Source organism: Chrysochloris asiatica, unplaced genomic scaffold (assembly GCF_000296735.1).
Source record: "Chrysochloris asiatica unplaced genomic scaffold, ChrAsi1.0 scaffold00322, whole genome shotgun sequence".
Classification (NCBI taxonomy): Eukaryota; Metazoa; Chordata; class Mammalia; order Afrosoricida; family Chrysochloridae; genus Chrysochloris; species Chrysochloris asiatica.
This window is the reverse complement of record NW_006408840.1, coordinates 957785-978211: the sequence shown is the minus strand read 5'-3', so window position 1 is coordinate 978211 and position 20427 is coordinate 957785. Positions and strand designations below refer to the sequence as shown.

The following is a 20427-nucleotide window of genomic DNA, read 5'->3' as shown; positions in this document are numbered from 1 at the left end:
CATCAGCAATGATATCCCTCATTACACGGCCTAGTCTGAATACGGCTTGAACTGTGGAAGTTCCCTGTGAATGTATGTTTGCAGCCATTTCTGTATTAACTTTAGTAAAACTTTACTTGCATGGGATATCAAAGAAATTGTCCAATCATTTTTGCATTCCGATGGGACACCTCTCTTTGGCATGGGCACAAATATGGATCTTTTCCAATAAGTCAGCCAGATAGTTTTCTTCCAAATTTCTTGGCAGAGATGAGTAAGTGCCTCCTGTGCCACCTTACTTTCTCAAAAGATTTCAATTTGTATTCTATCAATTCCTGTTGCTTTGTTCTTTGCCAATTCCTTCTGTTCACTTTGGACTTCCTCCTTCAGTATCATTTGCTCTTGGTCATATGCTACCTCTTGAAACGATTGAACATTAACAATTTCCTTTTGGTACAGTAACTTTGTATATTCCTTCCATCTTCTCTTGATGCTTTCTGCATCATTCAATAATTTGCCCACAGTATCTTTCAATAATGAACGTCGAGGTCCTTACTACTTAGAAAATTACCTTCTTAATACTGCTTTGATTTTTCATAATGGGAATGTCTTATATATGAGTGTGTATCCCTGAGTGAATATATATATATATAAGAGAGAGAGAGAGAAAGGTGACAGTCAAGAACAAGGATGTGAAATTGTTAAAAGAAAAAAAGAAGCTACCCATCTCTGAGTAAGGGAACAGACTGTATTTTCTCTAAATCTTGCAGACTTAGCACAAAACATGTTTCCAAGTAGGAACATTTTTTCTAAAAGCATATGCAAAATATTTCAATTCTCAAATTTTGGTTCTTTGATTTTATACCAGAATAATTTATTTATAAGATTTATGGACTCAGTATATTTGGAGCTAAAGACATGTGGGTGGATGGAGAAGAAGTCCTGGGCCAAAATCCAGCACCTAAAGCATAATTAGAATTATCACAGATCTTTTTAATCCTAATTATTTAATCTGTGGGGTGTCTAAAGCACCAAGTGTTTGGCATGAGTCAACAAAACAGTAGGACTTACAGCAAAATAGAAGAAATATAAAATAAGTGGATAAAACAAACTTTTCTAACATCATAGTGAAACAAAAAATTAGTGTTTATGTATGCCTGTGTGTTGTATGGTATCTTTAAAATAAGATAAAAAGAAAACCAAACATGTGTCTAATGTCTGTGTGTGTTATAGTATCTTTAAAATAAGATAAAAGGAAAACCAAGCATGATTCTAATGTCTAGTTTGTGGTGATACCAACCTTATATTTTTTCCTTTCATTTCTTCCAGCCTCAACACAACCTTTACACACACCTTAACATCTGACTATGTATATATAATACACACAAATCTCCAAGCAAAGTAACTGCCTTCTGCTTAGGAAATGCACGGCAATGAAAGTCTTTTACAGTACGTCACTACAAGACAGAGGAAAAATAAATGACCAAGTCTACTTCTTATTAATGGAGTTTTCTTTTCTGTCCCACAGTAAGAAAAACTATTTAAATAATATTAATAAGCTGAGCAATAACTAACAGGTGTAGACTATAGGAAAAGAGGTTTGAGAACAAAGCATAATTATGAGCAGATTCTGCTAAATTTTCTTTAACTGAAAGACAATGAAAATAATATCCTAAAGGCAAAACTCACACATGCTTTAGATAATTTTCAGGTAATTTTTAAATAGTAGAAATGACCCTTTGTTTCTTCTTTCAATCACTAAAGATAAAAACTAATTTCAAAAGATAATATTAATATTAAATGACAGTTAATAAATGTGATCATACTAAACCAGAGTATTTTAAAAGCTCTAAATAGGGCACCTTCCAAATCAAACATTTATTTGATGACTTTGTAACATCTAGGATTCTAATTAGGGGTATTAGAAAAAATATTTGATTTTTCAGTATTTTGGATTAGGAATATTAGATGAACTATTTGATTTTTTCATTTCACAGAAAAAAAAAGAATAAAGCCATAAAGTACCACATATTTGTCAGACACAAATGTAATTCTTATGTACTTTTTTTTCCTTTTTCCTTATTTATTTTTTATTTCATACTAATACATTATGATGTAGGTTTAGCATTTTTCAGGATTGTGAAGAAAAATACTATATGGGAATATACAAATCTATTATTTTCTTCATATCCATAGTTAGAAGTATGTTTTAATACAATTAAATACTTCCTATGGCTATTACAATACAACTTGTAAGCACTTAACAAGAACATTACAATATGAGGTAGATCTCAACTTTATGTGATCAGAGTAAATGGAATAAATAAATCCTATAAATTAAACATAAATTTGATAGTGTCCGATTAATTTATAATCAAGATTTAAAATTCAAGAATATTTGTACCATCAATTCGTAACTTAATTCTTAAACAGATATTTTATGGTATAATTTATGGCACCAGTGACCCCACCATTTTGGTGGGATTTCTTAATTATGAAGACAACTTGTATCCGGAAAAAAAAAAAAAATTGCATTATCTAAACATTTACATTTGGATTTTAAATTCTTACATTGGAATTCATTTTATCTTGTTCAAACATATGCAAATTTATTTCAATTATTCTAACTGTTCAAGAGGTCCTGGTATAGAGTTGTAGAAAAAGCACTGGACTTCTAACTGCAAAGTCAGAGGTTCAAACCCACAAGGTTTGATCCCAAATTACTCAATGAAACTGTTTTGGATGTCTAAAGAAAAACTTAAAAGTAAGTCATTTATATATCCAAATGAGCATTTCAAATGAAAACAATAGTTCAGCTAAAATTTGTACAGTCGATGAAAGTTAAGTAGTCAAGTTTTCCAATTGGCAGTGATTTCAAATGTATCTGAATAGATCAGAAATTTTCTGGAGATATTGATATTTATCTATTTTCTAGTATTTTACTGAGTAAACAGATTTTGCTGATAATCTGGAAGACATATATGACTAAGCATTTAAAAAATAAGAGCCATTTCGACTTGCATTTACAAAACATTAAGAATTAATTTTGCTTTTATTTATCTTTATGTGTGTGTACTAATTAGACTGGGGTAGAAATGTAGAGTTTTTAAAATATAAGTAAAGATTTCCATCTGGTGTTAGCAGGTATACAATAGACTAGAATAATTCCTTTGAAGAAATCCCTTCCTAACTGATTAAATTGATTATATATGATCTGATAAAATTACTAAATATGTATTCATCAAGTAGAGCACATCCTTAGGAGCTACTTTACTCTATAGGTAAATGCACACTCATCAAAGGCATTAGAACAGCAAGAATCATTCTGCATCTCTAAGGTAATAATTTATATTTTTAACTTTCATATTACTCTTCTAGCACAACTGACTGAAAAAATGTAAAAAGGAAAATACAATCAATTTTAAAATCAATGTTTAGGGCCCAATAATTAAATTTCAGTTAATTCTGATGCTTTATATAATCTTTTAAAAATTCTCTAATAATCGGTGAATAATTAAGTACCTCTGCTAGTTTACATTCATATTATTTATTAAAAATTAAATGTATCTTCTCATTTATATGCACCAGGAGTTATAGATACTTTTTACAGCAGTCTCCTCTGGTGTTCAAGATATAAACCATACATTTTTCTTTTTTAAAAAGGTAGCATTAAAAGTGCCTCATAAGGGGGACATGACTAATATAATTGTGCACATTATACTCTATTTTGTACAGTCAAAAGTAGAAAGGTCTCTTTCAAATGAAAGATAAAGTAATTAGCCACTGAAACAAATACATTTAAAAAGCACTCTAAACAAAGGCGATTTAAGCTGCAGCATCAAACAACAAAAATGTAAGTGGAAATAAGCAAAGCACAGTCATTTTCTCACCAGTGACATTACTTAATAGTTTAAATTTACTTTTTAATTCATATTTAATTAAATACTTTGGTAATATTTTATATGCCTATATTATCACCTTTTGATAGTGTCTAAAATATTTAAAATAGTACATATTCTAACTATTTTATACTATATGAAAATATTTTAAATGATATTTTTAAATATATAACATGAGCCATTTTCACAAATCAATTATATTCTATGTAGAGCCAGGATGGCAAGATTTCATTTCATGTACTTTGGACATATTATCAGGAGGTACCTGGAAGACAACATCATGCTTAGGTCAATGAAAATGAGGAAGACTCTCAATGAGATGAATTGACACAGTGGCTACAATAATGTTTTCAGACTAAGGCAAGATTATGGAGATGGCATTGAACATGGCAGTGGTTCATGTTCATACACAGGATCCCTAAGAGTCAGAATCTACTTGACTACACCTAATAACAGATTGAAATACCCACCACTTTTGTGTCACTTTGCCATACTGTAGTAGCCTGCTTATTGCTATAATGCTAGAAGCTATGCCACTGGTATTATTCTAGACACCAAGAAAGTAATCCATGGTAGAAAGATGGCAGAGTAGTTTATAGATTAAAACAGACTAAGAAGAAAGGCCTGCGACTCCATTGCAACAAGAAGGAAATAAACTCGTAACAGTATTTATAGGTGCTATTTTAAGGTTAGCATAGTAGTTAAGAATCAGGTTGCTAACCTCAGGGTCAGCAGTTCCAAACTACCAGCTATTCTGAGAGAGAAAGATAAGGCAGGTTCTGCTCCTGTAAAGATTTAAGGCCTCGGAAACCCTGTACAGAGTCTCTAGGAGTCAGAAATGACACCGTGGCACATAACAACAACAATTTTAAGATTCAGAAGCTACTTGATAGCACTTAACAACAACAATAGGTGCTATTACAACAAAACTAATTTCAATGGAAACTGAAATCTCCATTGAAAATTCAAGGAATTGCCCAAACTTTCCCCTGTCTTATATGAGGAAATTGGGGAGCTTGGTGTCTCTATTAGTTAAGCACTTGACTGGGAATCACAAATTCCCTGGCTCCAGCCAGCCAGCTGTTCTGTGGGAGAAAGATGAGGCTTTCTGCTTATAGGTAAAGCCTGGGAAATCCTATACAGGGTCACTGTGAGTTGGAATCTCAATATTTAGACACTTAACAACCTATGAAAATATTAAATCACTTTACCTGTTACCCTAACACCGAATTAGATCTTTGTGTACTTCAAAATTAAAAGCTTAACATTTCAAAACTCCCTTTGGATAGTTTGTAAAGGCAAAAGCCAAAATTCTTAGTGGCAAGATTTAGTTCCAAGGATCTTTCATTTTCTTATGCACTAGATTTTACTGCCCCTTTTCTAAGGGGTCCTCCTGCTTTATCTAAAAGGAAATGAATTACAACAGGATGACAAGACCACAAAACCAATCCATTTAGTTTTACAAATGAATAATGTATTCATTGTGTTTTATAGGTCTGATCCTACTATAAATGAAACCAAAACACTGAAACAAGCATTTTTTTTTCATTTTTTCCCTTTCCAGTAAAAACAACTTTACAGTTTTATGATTGTTTTTCAGTTTAGGCTTTTTTTTTTTCTTTCTTTCCTTTGTGGTTTATTTATGTATTTATTATTATTCCCAGAGATGTTCTATGCAACTTTTTCAAATATACAAAACGTTCAGGATCAAGAAATTGGACTTTTCAAAACAAACTGCTGACAATTGTCAGAAGCACTTTATTGGAACATTACTGATGGTAGTGTCAATGAATTAAGTAAGCTTGAATCACTGTGGGTGAATCATTTTCAATGCAGAGCTGTTCAGCAGTAATTGGCCAGGGATCCCTGCTGCAAAAAGCACTTGTCAAATAATGCTTGTTTACAAACATATCTCTAGACAGTAAAAAAGTGCCGTTTACTGAATAAGTTCACGGCTACCTCTTAAACGTGTAATAATCATCACAGCTCTTTACTTATTAAATCTGTTAAGATTTTAATTTGTTGATATACCTGTTAATAGTTGTCCTGCCTTATCTATATTAGACAAATTTCTCACCAAATATACCTCTGAATTATTTCATTTTAAAATTTATATATTATGATATACTTCTTCTTCTGCCTGAAATGTATACCTAGTGTATATTTTTTATAATTCTTTGTAATTCAAGTTAAAGTATAAAGTTTTCTCTTATTGTCTGTTATCCAATATATTCAAACACTCAAGTCATACCAACACAATATTTTAGATATGTATGGCAATTTCTGCTTAATTTTTCCTTATTTATTTATGACTACAAAGTATAATTTAAAACTTATTAAAATACCAATTCTTCTGTGTAAATTCATTATTTCTATTATTTCTAATTGCCTTGAAAGATTTTTTTCACATAACAAAAAATTCATAATATATACATATGTAACATACATATACACTACGATCTGAAAAATCCTAAAGATCTATGGCTTGCAGAAAGCAAAGTACATGAGCGTAAGTATCAATGAATTCAATAGATACATCAAATCTCTTTGATCTGATCATCCAAATTCTCCCCCCAAACTATCTTAAAAACTCTAACTCTACCCCCTAAATAAACCAAAATAAAAATTGATTTGTGTTATATGTTCAATATTCATGTTACTTAATTTATAATAGCACTGGCATGTTAAAATAAAAACAAGAATGTAAATCTTGTAGAAGAACATAAATAGGAGACTGGGATGCTACTAATGGAGAACTATGGGATACACCAATGGGATGAGTGTGGTGAAACCATAGATACCAATAAGCTTTTATGACTAATTATGTAAAATAGTGACATATTACAAAAATATGCCTAAGCCCTAGGCACTAGTCATTCTTGGTGTCTTCAGAGCACTGAGAGGTAAATTATGGTTCACTTTTGATTAGATACACCCTCACACCACATTTCACTTCGGCCCAAGCTCTGCTGTGTGTTTGGCTTGCTGGAGTAAGGCAATACAACCTATAAGTGTTAAATCTATAATGTCAAGCAGGCTACCTATCATAGTATCTCCCTACATTTAGCAACACCTTAGTAAACCAGTGTTCTTCCTTGCTTCTTTCCATTTTCTTCTGGCTGTTCTTTACCACTGCACACTCTAGCCCATTTTCCTATTCAACACAAGCATTCCTAAGACTGACTTCACTTCTTCCCATGCACTCACCAAAAGCGACTCCCTTTCAGCTCTACAGAAGCCACAGTCCCCAAGACTCATTGAGAAACAGACTTGAAATATACAGAAACACGAAAGGATGTAGAATAATATTATTAAACTTCTTTAAATTAAAACTACAATGTCTGTCCCATAAAATAGGACATTTAATAAAAATACCCCAAACGTATTATAATCCTCCTGGCACAAATTGTTGAATCAAATAAGGGATGTTAATATAAGAACTATGATTTCAGAAAACACTTATTCAATTTAACGTTATTGGGAAGCGAAATGTAAATTGCATGGTTCAAGCAAGGGGAGATGATAGATAGATAGATAGATAGATAGATAGATAGATAGATAGATAGATATGTAGATATATAGCCTCCTTAAATCAGAGTTTATAAAATGAACTTAGTTAGTAAAAGTGAAAGAAAATTCATGGGGGAGGAGGGGCAGATGTTCTGCTTTTGCACCATTTCTCAGGAGCTGACAGCATTCGGAAATCAGCTCAGCACCTTCCCCCACAGCTGAGATTGAACCCGTGCAAGTCACGGGAACAATCTGGGCTCCGCCGCGGCTTCTTCGTCTTTCTGCTCCAGTGCCCCCTCCTCTACTGGGAGTGGAAGAAATTTCACTCGGTTCTGCTCCTCACACGTCCCATCTCAAGCACTAAATTGAAACTCCACCCTTCCAGCCTATAAGGATAGGGTTTTCGATGCTTTCGTGTTGTAGCTGACCATTCAATCATAGCCCGGAGACTAAGATGCTAACCCCCACCCCCTAAAGGAATGCACCCTGGAGCTGAAACCCGAGTGCGATTCGGGAATAAGAAAGGAGGCACAGTATCTAGAGGAGACACGGAGGCCAAGAACTGCAGGTCTCTCAGCCTCCGAGAGCCAAGGCTCCCGCGCACCTCCCCAGCAACAGCCAGTGCCTCACAGGTGTTCCCTTGTTAGTCTTCGCTCTCCCAAAGGAAGGCCAGGACTGTCTTCCGGGTCCAGAGCGCAGAATTGGGGGTGGGGTGGCCGACTGGGGACACCAAGATCCGGAGCTGAGCTTTTTTTTTCCTTTATGAAACCAGCAAGACATTCTCCCCTGGGTTCCAGAGACAACTTCCTGGCAGTGACACTTTCTCCCTCACCTTCCCCATCCCACCTTCCCGCCTTCTTCAGGGCCATCTCCTTAGCGTGGTTAAGAGCCTCCCAAACAGAAGGGGACCCAACAGTGAGGGGAGCGTTCTATTTTTTGCCTTCCACCTCCCAAGAGAAATACCAGCTTAGAACAACACCCATCCCAGAATAGCAGCTGGTGATGCTCTAAATAACAACTTTATTAAACAACAGGCAGTGTCCCCCAAAATAAAAACGTCAGCTTTCCCCACAATGCTTCCTATCACAGGCCTCCAACAACGGTTTCTAAAAACCCCGCCGCTCCCCGGATTCTTGTCGCTGCACTCCAAACATCTCTCACTCTTCCAATCCCGAAATGTCACTTCCCCACGAGCCTCAAGTGAGACCTAGCCGCACCCAACCTCCCAGTGCAGGTCTCAGTCCTGTCTCTCCCGTCGGTTTCCAACTTCCAGTCTCCCAACCACCCTCTTTCTACTCGCAGGTTCCTCCTCCAGCACTCCCGCAGCTAATGTCAAACAATGCAACCAGAGACAGCAGGGAGCAAGCGAAAAAAAGGCCAGCGAAAAGGAAGGACAAATGCAAATTCGAAATAAAGAGTAAGATTAAGTTCACTGCAGCTGTGTCCAGAGCGCCGAGACCCACACTGCCAGGCCCCGCCTCGTCTCCTGGCTCAGGTTCGCGGCGGTTTCCACCCCCCACTTCCCTACCTTCGTTGCTGGGGCTAGCCAGGAGAGTCCGGAGCGCAGCGCACAGGAAAAGGCACGTCCAAAGGGGGGCCCTACGAGGTGCGGAGTAGCAGCTGGCCAGAGAGGCAGGGGTGCTGGGGGATTTGCGGCCGCCAACGCCGCCTGGGGGCCGCCGGCGTCCCGCACCCCGGGGCCCCAAGCCCCGCATCTTCTCGCCTCCCCTGCTGCTGTCCCGCGAGGCTCAGTCCCCGGCTCTGGCCTCCTGGAGAAGGCAAGGTAGACCAAGAGTTCCTCTCGTCCCTGGTGGGTTCTTCGCCTACTGGTCCCTCCAATTGCGAGAACCAGGGATCTGCTGAGATGCCTAAGTTTGCTCCTGGCACCTCTTGCCCTCCCCTCCAATGGGCATCAATAAAATGCTAATTATGCTTGCTAGTGCAGTTCTGGAAAGGGGCTTAAGAATGCCGTGAAGGTCCCGCGTCCCGTTCCTTTGCTTCTTGAAGACTTTTTTAAGGATTGAAGTTTATAAGATGCCACAGAGAGAAAAAGGTAAAGGTTCCTTTTCAGTCTTCAGGACCGAGATGAAAGAGGTAAGGAGGACAAGTCATCGAAGTCAAGAAGAAATTCCCAATAAAATGAGGCAAAAAGCGAAGGATAATGGGAAAGGAGTTGAGAAAGGTGGTGTGGTGAAAGAGAGGCGAGCAGAGAAAAAAGACCCCGAGAGTTCAAAGCGGCTGGCTGAAGGAAATTGCTGCGGGCAGAATGCTGACGAGGGGGTACTGACGGCCGCGAGCAGGCAGAAGCTCGGAGCCGGGTTGCAGCGGCCCTGAGCTGCTGCTGTTCCTGCTGCTCGAGGAAGGGGCGGTGTGTGCGCGGCTGGGCTGGGGAGGTGGAAACTGCACCGCCACTGCGCGCTCCTGCTGTGTCTTGAGCTCAGCGGTCTCTTCTGCCTCTCCGCTCTGCGCCTCCCACAGCTCTTTCCCTCCTCCCCTTCCTAGCTCCACCGCCCTCTGCTGCTCGCAACCTAGCAAGTGAGAATCTACTGTAAGTGTGAGTTGCTTAGAGGAGTCACACACCCACGGAGGGAAGTAATCTGGAGGCTGCTGTGGTGAGTGTTGCCTAGCGGTCTCCGGGAAAGGCGCGTCTTCCTCCCTGGATAATTAGGGCAAAAGAATCCTCCCGACGATGTCTGCAATGACCGGGATTCCCGGGAGGCGGAAGGGAAAACAGCCTGGCTCTGTGGGCTGTACTTTAAAAAGCGGGACCCTTGTTTTGGCACATTGCCTGCTCCTCATCATAGGCTAGTGGCACCCACAACCTTTTCACATAGCAGCCCTTTCACAGCCTTTGCTGGTCCGTGGCTAGTTTCTTAAACACCCAATACCCTCAGTGCTAATGACCTTTTCTATTCTTTTAGTAGTTTTGCAGCAGGAAGAGGATAATTACTCAACATTTTCTTCAGAAGAAAATATCTAGATACAGAGACGTTAATTCTGTTACAGATTTAAGGGAAATAATACAATTTAGCTATTTAAATTTACAGGGCATTAAGCGTTATTATTTAGCTCATTAATACTATTGATAGCATGTTTCAGGATTTTAGAAATTATATGATATGTAGGTACATGCTGTTAATCCCTGTTAAATTAACATGGGTCAAATGCCTTCAAGGGTTTTTTTGTTTGTTTGTTTTTAGATTTTAATGTATTGTTGTGTTCTGCTACTTTGACTCTTTCAAATTGTTAAGATTTAAAAAATTAAATGAAACTCATTAACACAATAAACTTTCTGTGCTTCGCCTTATTATGTCTTCTTTTGATTTAATGTTTTCCCTCAACTATCTCATTCATTATTTCAAAGAGCTGCACACCTGAAGGTATTTTAAGTTGTATTGCAGGGAGGAAGAAAAACTGCAAAGGATGAAACAAACAAACAAACAATTGAAAAACTGTGGTCGTAGAAGTAAGGTATCTCAATTAATTTTGGTGGTTCATACCACCATAAAGATTGATTGAGTTTGCATTGTCACCTAAAAAAAGGAGTGGATCTGCTCACACAGCTTAACAACTACAGTGTTGTATTTGGTTTTTCTTTCTGACCCCTATAAAAATCACATAATCTTTAACTGAACACATTTGCTAATTGTTTTAATATTTACAATAAAGATGAAGACTAAAACAGCAATGATGCAATTTTTTGAGATAGCTTGAAGATCCTCTTTGACTTTTTTTTCCTTAAATGTTTTGGCGCCAGAAGTGTGAAAGCAGCTTCTTTCTATTATAATGTGCTCCAAGTACATGAGGCAAATTTAGAGGAATGGCAATTAATCAGTCTTTCAGTTAGTGAAAAACAGTATAGTGAGATGGAAAGTTAACATTTGTGTTTCTGTTTGAAGATTATTCAACATATAAATCCCTTCCCCCACATTCATAGTTGAGTTACTTAAAAATATCTAAACAGATTACCGACTAAGTTACTTAAATCTCAGGGATACATAATAAAGCTAATATGAGACAACAGGCAGTTCAATGGGGCTTTGAGCTATTTTATTTCCTAGGGTTCAGCATCTTCATCAATAAAACGAGGAATTTGGAGAAAATTATTTTCAAGCTCCCTTCTTCTCTATTTATACATTTCTATGTTACTACCTTACTCATCTATCTTCAGTTGTTTACTATTGACTACAAAATGAATGGATTTCTTTAGCCTCATATTTAAAGCCTTCCACAACAAAGGCTTGAACAAAACTTTATTTTCACTAAAATTTGTACTTCACTGTTCCCATTAATTGCCTCATATCTCTGTTTTTCACCTATGCCTTTCCGTTTTGTGAAAATTCCACATTCAGAAGATATTTAGCACTCACACACACACACACATATTGCCACCATCAAAATCTTACCAGTTTTCAAGGACAGTCCAATGGTATTCAAACCTGACTCCTGCTTTTTCCAGCAAAAAGTAAATTTGTTTCTCCCCCTCAAAATATCATATGCAGAGTTTAGAATTTATGTCATTTAACACAATGAAATATTTCTGAATGCAAAACTGGGACAAATACATATATTTGCTATTTTTACCAGAAATGTTAAAGAAAGCAAACCTGAGACACTGATCACTATGATAATTAATTGTAAGATCTCCTACTCAAGATTGCTAACTACTTATATGACTCAGAATATTGAATGCAAAATCCTTTGTTATTTTCCACCTTAAATAGCAGTCATCTTCCACATGGTTATTTATAAATATTTATAATATATCTTTAAAATAATTTATAGGTATAAAATGAAGTACAGTGAATGATTTTTTGCTCTATTGAGAGTTATTCAGAGAAGACAATAAAAGAGGTTTGCCTTGAGCTTCAAACTCAAAAATCTTATATTTGACCATGTACTGATGTCTTAACATGTAAATTTTTTTATCAGACTTACATTGATCCTTGGCATTGCATAAAAAAGTTTTGTTTTTGTTTTTGTTTTTGTTTTTTTCCCTCCATGCTTATTGTTTTAACATCAGTAGTGGTTTGGGTTTGCATTTCTCATTGTTTGGGATGGCTGTGGCATCAAAAGGTCAACATGACTAATGTATCCCTACATTCTGATTGGATCTGGCTTTGGTACTAAGATTTCAAAAAGAAACAGTATTCAGAGTTAGTTTAGTTAGGTATCTTGAGGGTTTATTTCTTTTAAAAACTTTTAATATTATAATTTAGTTCAATGTATTAATGAGCTTTAAAGTATCTTTATCATGTGCCAAATAGAAAAACACAAAATAATAGGAAAACCTGCTAGTATTTACTGAAAATGTTGCTTAATGGAAGACATCATGTGATTTTTTATGTGAATTATTTTATTCAATTCAGGCACTTCAATCATGATGTTGGTGTAATTATTATCCTCATGTTAATATTGAAAACATTGAGGAAATGAGGTTACATGACCAGTGTGACCTAGCAGCTGATAAGACTTAAGAACTTTAACCCATTGTTGATGCTTTATTTGCAAAATAAAATTATAATGTTACAGAAATAAAGAATAACCAGTTGTTCAAAAAGAAAGAAGGGCAAATAAAAGACTACTAAAATTTTATGCATTAATATGAGCAATTAATAGATAAAATATTCTAATTTTCAGGTTCATTTAAATCCAAAAGCAATTACACAAATAATATAGTACAGACCAAATAGTTGAATAGGATAAAACAAGAACCAAACATCCTAAAATAAGCTTTTGTTGGAGAAAAAGACATAGTTACATGGTTTATGTACAATAGACACAATGGACCAATTAAAAATTCAAACAAGTTTGAGGTCTATGAGACTATAATATTAGAATAAACAGATGACATGAAGCCCATGTGAAGCATGATTGTTGTTAAGTGCCATTAAGTTAGGTCCGACTTGACTCAGCGACCATGTATGAGGTTTCTGAGGAGCAGCTAGTAACTGTGAACCAAGACCATGTGTTCCAGTATAGAGACATAAAAAAGCCTTTACAAAAACAATTAAAATAAAACTCCTAAGTCCAAATACCACTTTTCCCTAAAATATTATACTACATTCTTTCTTTTGGAAAATTTGAGGGGAAAAATAAACGCAAAATTTTAACCGATAAATGATACAATAATTAGTGTCAGGTATTTTAGACTCCTCATGTGGCACTGTAGGATCAGCACTGGACTACAAACCACAGGTCAGCAGTTCAGACTCATCAGCTGCTCCTCAGAAACCTCATACAAGGTCTCTATGAATAGGAACTGACTTGAAGACAATTAACAAGTATTTTACCACAATCAAGTTATATTTTCTGGTCTATGAACTATAGAAAAAAACATCAAAATATTTTATTTCAAAGGCAAATATTGACTAAAGTTTGCAACTAAGATTTGTTGAAGTTTGCAACTAAAATAATGCTAATGCATTAATTATTTAACATTTTGTAGCCATTTATTAGCATAAAACTTTTTTTAATTTAACCTATTTTAAAGGATTAAAAAAATAATAAAGTCCTAGCATCATCCGTCTTTGCTAATGACCTATATTTTACCTAATAATGTTAAGTTTCATTTTATTTAAAGTCAACTGGTTGTCATTTGGATATTTCATTTTAAACTTAAAATGTTTTATTAGGTAAGAAAGATTTAACTACATAAATTGTTCTATTATTTACCAACATACTACTAATTACTCATCAGAAGCTTCACATATCAAATACATTCTTATCATAGCACCCATTTTGGTTTTTATATGAATATTAAGAAGTATAATAAAATCCTTCCACTATCCTAGTTTACTAATAGATATTTTTATTGCAAAGAAGGAGTAAAATGTTCAATACACAGTACAGTGAACCAATGAATCATCTATAGAAATTTGTTGATGGTGACGGTTTTTTCTTTAATCATTCTTAAACCAGTAAGTTAGAACTGCCAACACTGCAGCATTGTTCAGGTCAAGATTACTGTACTTTATGAGAGTCTAACTAACTTCCTAGTAAGTCCTTTGGTTATTTTCCACCAAAAGAATCAGAAAATGTGCCCTGTCTGAATGTGCATCTAACACTCTTGTGCTAGTGGTTCATATCACACAAAAAATCCAACTGTTCTGATCCATCTTCTGGATTCCAGAGTTCTTTGTTAATATATGAAGAATAAATGTAATATATTCATATTCATAGAAGAGTTATTATTACATTCAATGCATATACTGAGTTGAAATCCATAAACAATCCATTTATGCAAAGTACTGTACAGTATGTTCTGACTCATAGCAACTCTGTGTACAACAGTATGAAACTGCTTGTTACAGAGCCTTTCACACAATCATTGCTATATTTGAGACTATTCTTGTAACCACTGTGTCAATCCGTCTACTTTAGGGTCTTCTTCTTTTTTACTGACTGCCTACCATGTATGATATCTTTCTCCATGGACTAGTCCCTTCCTGATAACATGTCCAAAGTACATAGACAAAGTCTCATCATCCTTGACACCAAGGGTGTACTTTTTCCAAGACAGATCTGTACATATTTTTCCATAGTGCATGGGACATTCAATATTCTTCATCAATAGTATAATTCAAATACCTCAATTCTTCTTTGGCCTTCCTTATTCATTATCCAGTGATTTCATACATGTGAACTGATTTCAAATACCATGACTTGAATCTGTTATACTTTACTCCTCTAAGTGTTCTGTTTGCTTAATAACATTTTAAAGATGTAGTTTGTAACAGAATTGTTGAGTGCAGTGTACCCTTTGATTCCTTGACTGCTGCATCTATGGAATGGAGTACGGATACAAGCTAAATGAAAACCTTGATAACTTCAATATTTTTCCATTTATTATGCTACTTATTGGTCCAGTTGTGAGGATTTTTGTTTTCTTTATATTGAGATTAACCCTTATTGAAGCCCAAAGTATTTGATCTTCTTTAGTAAAAGCTTCACATTTGACATTGTAAAGGTCTTAGCATTGACAACCCTGAGGGCAGTTTTACTCTGCATACGAGAAAGAAGTTGTCATTAGTCAGAATTGTCTCAATGTCACAGAAAGAAAGAAATGTATTCAACAACTTTACTAAAATCATATTCTTCCACTTCAATATATTTAATTTTTGTTTTGTTTCAGGTTCAAACATTTTTATTCTGGTATCTGAATGAATAATTTATACCACTTAAACCCAAAACTAAAATTTCAAAAAAATAAACTGATGTACATTTTTAGAGATATTGTTGAGTTCATTCAGGATGCACTTTATTTCTTATCTTTGAAAATGTCAGGTCTCAGGAAGATGGAAACAGATCTCTTTTTAAATATTATAAATTATTACTTGATTTCTCAAAGCACATTGTGGGCCAACTATCATGGTTATTTATATAAAGAAACTCTTCCTGTACAAAAAAAAATAAAAGTATAAACTCAAAACAGGATAAACTAACCATCTGAATTATTTTGCATCTTGTTAACACCATGGCAACGAGTTCAAACATACCAACATTTCTGAGAACCAGTTTTTCTTCTGTACTACATAGGGTGGATATGAGATGGAACCAATTTGATGGCAACTAACGGCCAGACTACAAAGCCGTTTGAACTGCAAGGTCGACGGTTCAAGCTCCTTGGAAACCCTATGCAGGGTCGCTATGGGTCAGAATTGACTAGATGGCACTTCACAACAACAACAACACAGTTCTACTTGAAGTTCCTTTTACCTATCTAGCCTCCTATTTTGGACTTGCTGGTGTTCTTAAATGGGTTAATTTTTAATTTATAATCACTTAGTAAGGTAGTTGTTAGCATAACCACCCAAGAATTTCATAGTGTAGACAAAAGATTTTGAAATAAGATGTTTGAAACTTAAGCTTGAAATTATTGCTGTTGTTGTTAGATGTTGACTTATAACATCTCTGTGCATAACAGAATGAAACAGTGCCTGGTACTGTGGCATGCTCAGAGTTGTTAGGTTTAAGCTCATTGTTGCTGCCACTGTGTCAATCCATCTTGTTGGGGAGTCTTCCTCTTTCCCGCTGACCTTGCACTTTCCAAGCTTAATGTCCTTCTCCAGGGACTGGTTCCTCTTGATAAGTTAAGTGCCATCGGATAATATGTCCAAAATACAAGAGACAAAGGCTAGCCAACTCGACATATAAGATGCATTCTGACTGTGTTTCCTCCAAGACAGCCTTGTTTGTTCTAACAATTCAGGGTACTTTGAATATTCTTCACCAACACTAAAATTCAATTGTATTGATTCTTCTGCAGTCTTCCTTATTCATTGTCAAATTTTCACATGCATTCAATGGTGATTGAAAATACCACATCTTAGTCCTTATACTTTGCTTTTAAACACTTTAAAGAGATATTTTACAGCAGATTTGCTTAATGCCATATGTTGCTTGATTTATTGATTATGGTCCAAGAAAATTGAAGTCTTTAACAACTTCAACCTTTTCTCCATTTGTTGTTGCAAAGTGCTTTCAGAGAAGTTGGTTCTGAATAAAAGCAACCCTGTAAAAAGGTTTCCAAGACTTTTTAAATATCTTAGGGAGAAGAAAACCTCTTCTTTCTCCTATAGAGTGATGAGCAGGCTAGAAGTGCAGAATTTATGGTTTGGAGTCCAGTCCTTATCCTATGCATCCACTGTGCTCCCTTTCTCCATGATAAATGGAGAAATTAAAATGTTTTCTCAGTTCATCATGATATTATTTATTGATTCAGTTGTGAGTATTTTAATTTCCTTTATATTGAAGTGCAATCTGTACTGAACACTGAGAATGTTAATGTTTATCAGTAAATATTTCAAGTTTTCTTAACATCCAGCAAGCAAGATTATATCATTTGCATATCTCAGGTTTTTAGTGACTCTTCCTCTAATCCTGATGCCATGGGTTTTTTGTTTTGTTTTGTTTTTCCTATAATTCAGTTTCTAGAATTATTAGCGTAATGATTGAATAAATACGGTGAAAGGATTCAACTCTGAGAAACATCTTTCCTGGTCTTAAACCATTTAGTATCACCTTGTTCTGTTATAAAAACGGCCTCTTGGTTGGTCTATGGACAGGTTCCTCATGAGCAAAATGAAGTATTCTGGAATACTCATTCTTTGAGATGATAACCATAGTTTCTTATGATTCACACAATTGAATGTCTTAGAATAGTAAATAAAGCACAAGGAAACATTTTTCTGGTATCCTGTGCTTTCAGCCAAGATCCATCTGAAGTCAGGAACAATACCCCTTGTTTCCTGTTCTCTTCTGAATCAGGGTTACATTTCTGGCAGTTCTCTGCTGATGTATTGTTGTTAACCATTTAAAAAATATCTTTAGGAAACTTTTACTGGCATGTGGTATTAATGATATGGTTTGATGATTTCTAGATTCTTTTGGATCACTTTTATTTGAAATGGTTAGAAGTATGGTTCTTTTCCAATCAGTTGTTAAGGTAACTGAATTCCAAATTTCTTGGCATAAATGAGTGAGCATCACCAGCGCTGCATCAGTTTGTTAACACATATCAGTTTATGCTCTGTCACTTCCTGGAAACTTGTTTTGTGCCAATGTCATCAATGCTGTATGGACTTCTTCATTCAATGCCATCAGGACTTTATTATATAGTACTTTTTCAAATGACTGAACATGAGCCAATTCTTTTTCATACAGTGACTCTGTGTATTTCTTCCATCTTCTTTTTATGTTTTAAGCATCATTCATTATTTTTCTCAATAGCCTCCTGCAATATTGCAACCCAAGACTTGAATTTTATCAAGTTCTTTCAGCTTCAGAAATGCTGAGAAAGGTTTTTCCTTTTGATTTTCTAATTGCAGGTCTTTATATTTCTTTTAATATCTGAGTTTGTCTTCTCTAGCTACCCCTTGAAATTCTCAGTACATTTCTTTAACTTCCTCATTTCTTCTAGTCACTTTAGCTTCTGTACACTTAAGAGCAAATTTTAGAGTCTTTTCTGATATCCACTTCAGTCTTTTATTTTTTTTCCCTCTCTTTTAATGACCTTTTGTTGTCTTCATATATGATGATCTTGATGTTGTCTCACAATTCTCTGATCTTCAGTCATTAGGGTATAATGTATCAAATCTGTTCTTAGGATTGTCACTGAATTCTAGTGGGATACACTCAGGATCACAATTTGACTCTTGGAGACCTGTTTTCATTTTATTGAGCTTCAGCCTGAACTTGAATATGACCAATTTAAGGTCTGTTCCAAATTCTGCCCCTACCCTTGTTTTGGCTGCTGGCTCAGAGCTTCTTCACCATCCCTTCCAATAATGAACTGTATGAAGATTGATATCCTAAGCATTAGTGAGTTTAAGTGGGCTGAAATTGGACATTTTGAATCTGACAATAATAATACAATGCGGAAATGAAAAACTGAAAAAGAATGGCATTACATTCATTAACAAAAAGAACAACCTAAGATCTATCTTAACATTATAATCTGTGTAATTGCATAATAACCATTTGCCTACAATGAAGACCAGTTAATACCACTATAATTCAAATTGACCCATCAACCACTAAAGCCAATGATGATGAAATAAAGAAATCTACCAACTTTTTCAGTCTGAAATTAATTGAACATGTAACAAAGATGTATTTATAATTACTAGTGATTATAATGCAATGGTTGGAAGTAAAGATGAAGGATCATTAGCTGGAAAATGTGGACTTTTTGATAGAAACAATCCTGGAGATTGAATAATAAAATTTTGAACGACAATGACTTCTTCATTACAAATACCATTTTTAAACAACATAAACGAGGACTGTATACATGGACCATACCAGATGGAATAAACTGAAATCAAATTGATTGCAACTTTTGGAAGAGATGATAGAAAATCTCAACATCATCAGCAAAAATAAGACCAGAGTTAGACTGTGGAACAGGCCATCAATTGCTCATATGTAAGTTCAGCTAAAGAAAATTAAAACATGCCCAAATAAGCAATATACAACCTTGAACATATCCCAACTTAATGTAGAGATCATCTCAAGAACACATTTGAAGCATTAGAAAATAATGAACAAAGACCTGAATCATTGTGGAATGACATTGAAAGTGTCATACAAGGGAAAAGCAAAGGGTCATGAAGAAGACAAGAAAGAAGGAAAAGACAAAAATGAATATTAGAAGAGAATCTGAAACTTTCTCTCGAACATAGAGATGCTAAATCAAATGGAAGAAATAAGGTGAAACAGCTGAGGAAAAAATTTCAGAGGAAAACTTGAGAAGTCAAAGTCACGTATTATCATGAAATATGCAAAGACTTGGGGCTAGAAAACCAAAACAGAACATGTTCAGCATTAATCCAGTAGAAAGAACTGAAAAAAAAATTCAAGACTTGGCTTGCAATATTGCTATTGAAAGAGTCTATCAGAAAAATATTGAAACCATAAATAATATGGAAAAAATATACAGAATTGTTTTTGTTGTTGTTGTTGTTGTTACATTTCATCTAGTTGCTTCTGACCCATAACAACCCTGTATAGAGTTTCTGAAGAGCCACTGGTGAGCTTGAACTGCTAACCTTGCAGTTCAAATGGATTTGCAGTCTGGTGCAACCCATAGCTCCACACCAGGACTCCTTACAGAATACCAAAAAAATGGTTGATGTTCAACCATTTCAAAAGGTAGAATATGAGCAAGAGCCACTGGTTCTGAAGGGAAAATCCAAGCTGCACTGAAGGCATTGACAAAGAACAAGGATCCATGAATTGATGTAATATAAATTAAATATTTTAACAAACTGATACAGCACTGCAGGAACTTACTTATCTATGCCAATAAATTCGGAGGACAGCTACCTGGCCAACTGATTGACTATCCAAAGGCTGTTGACTGTGTGGATCATGACAGGTTATGGACAACTATGAAGTGTATGGATATTCAAGGAGCACTCATTGTTTGTGCTGATGAGGAACCTGTGCATAGACCAAAAGGCAGTCATTCAAACAGAACAAGGAGACTCTTGTTGTTGTTGTCAGGTGCCATCGAGTCGGAACCGACTCATAGCTA

At 35.5% G+C, this 20427-nt stretch overlaps 1 protein-coding gene and 1 pseudogene across 4 annotated transcripts in view; one reads left to right on the top strand and one right to left on the bottom strand.

The window, feature by feature from the left end:
* Window positions 1-9103, bottom strand: part of EPHA5 (EPH receptor A5) — a 688281-nt gene extending 679178 nt beyond the window's left edge. For all 4 annotated transcript variants that reach the window (XM_006875349.1, XM_006875351.1, XM_006875350.1 and 1 more), the window contains exon 1: window positions 8917-9103. In XM_006875349.1, coding sequence (XP_006875411.1) covers window positions 8917-9103 — 187 coding nt within the window. The remainder of the gene's footprint in view (window positions 1-8916) is intronic.
* A 974-nt stretch (window positions 9104-10077) lies between these two features.
* Window positions 10078-20427, top strand: part of LOC102817475 — a 76008-nt pseudogene continuing 65658 nt past the window's right edge.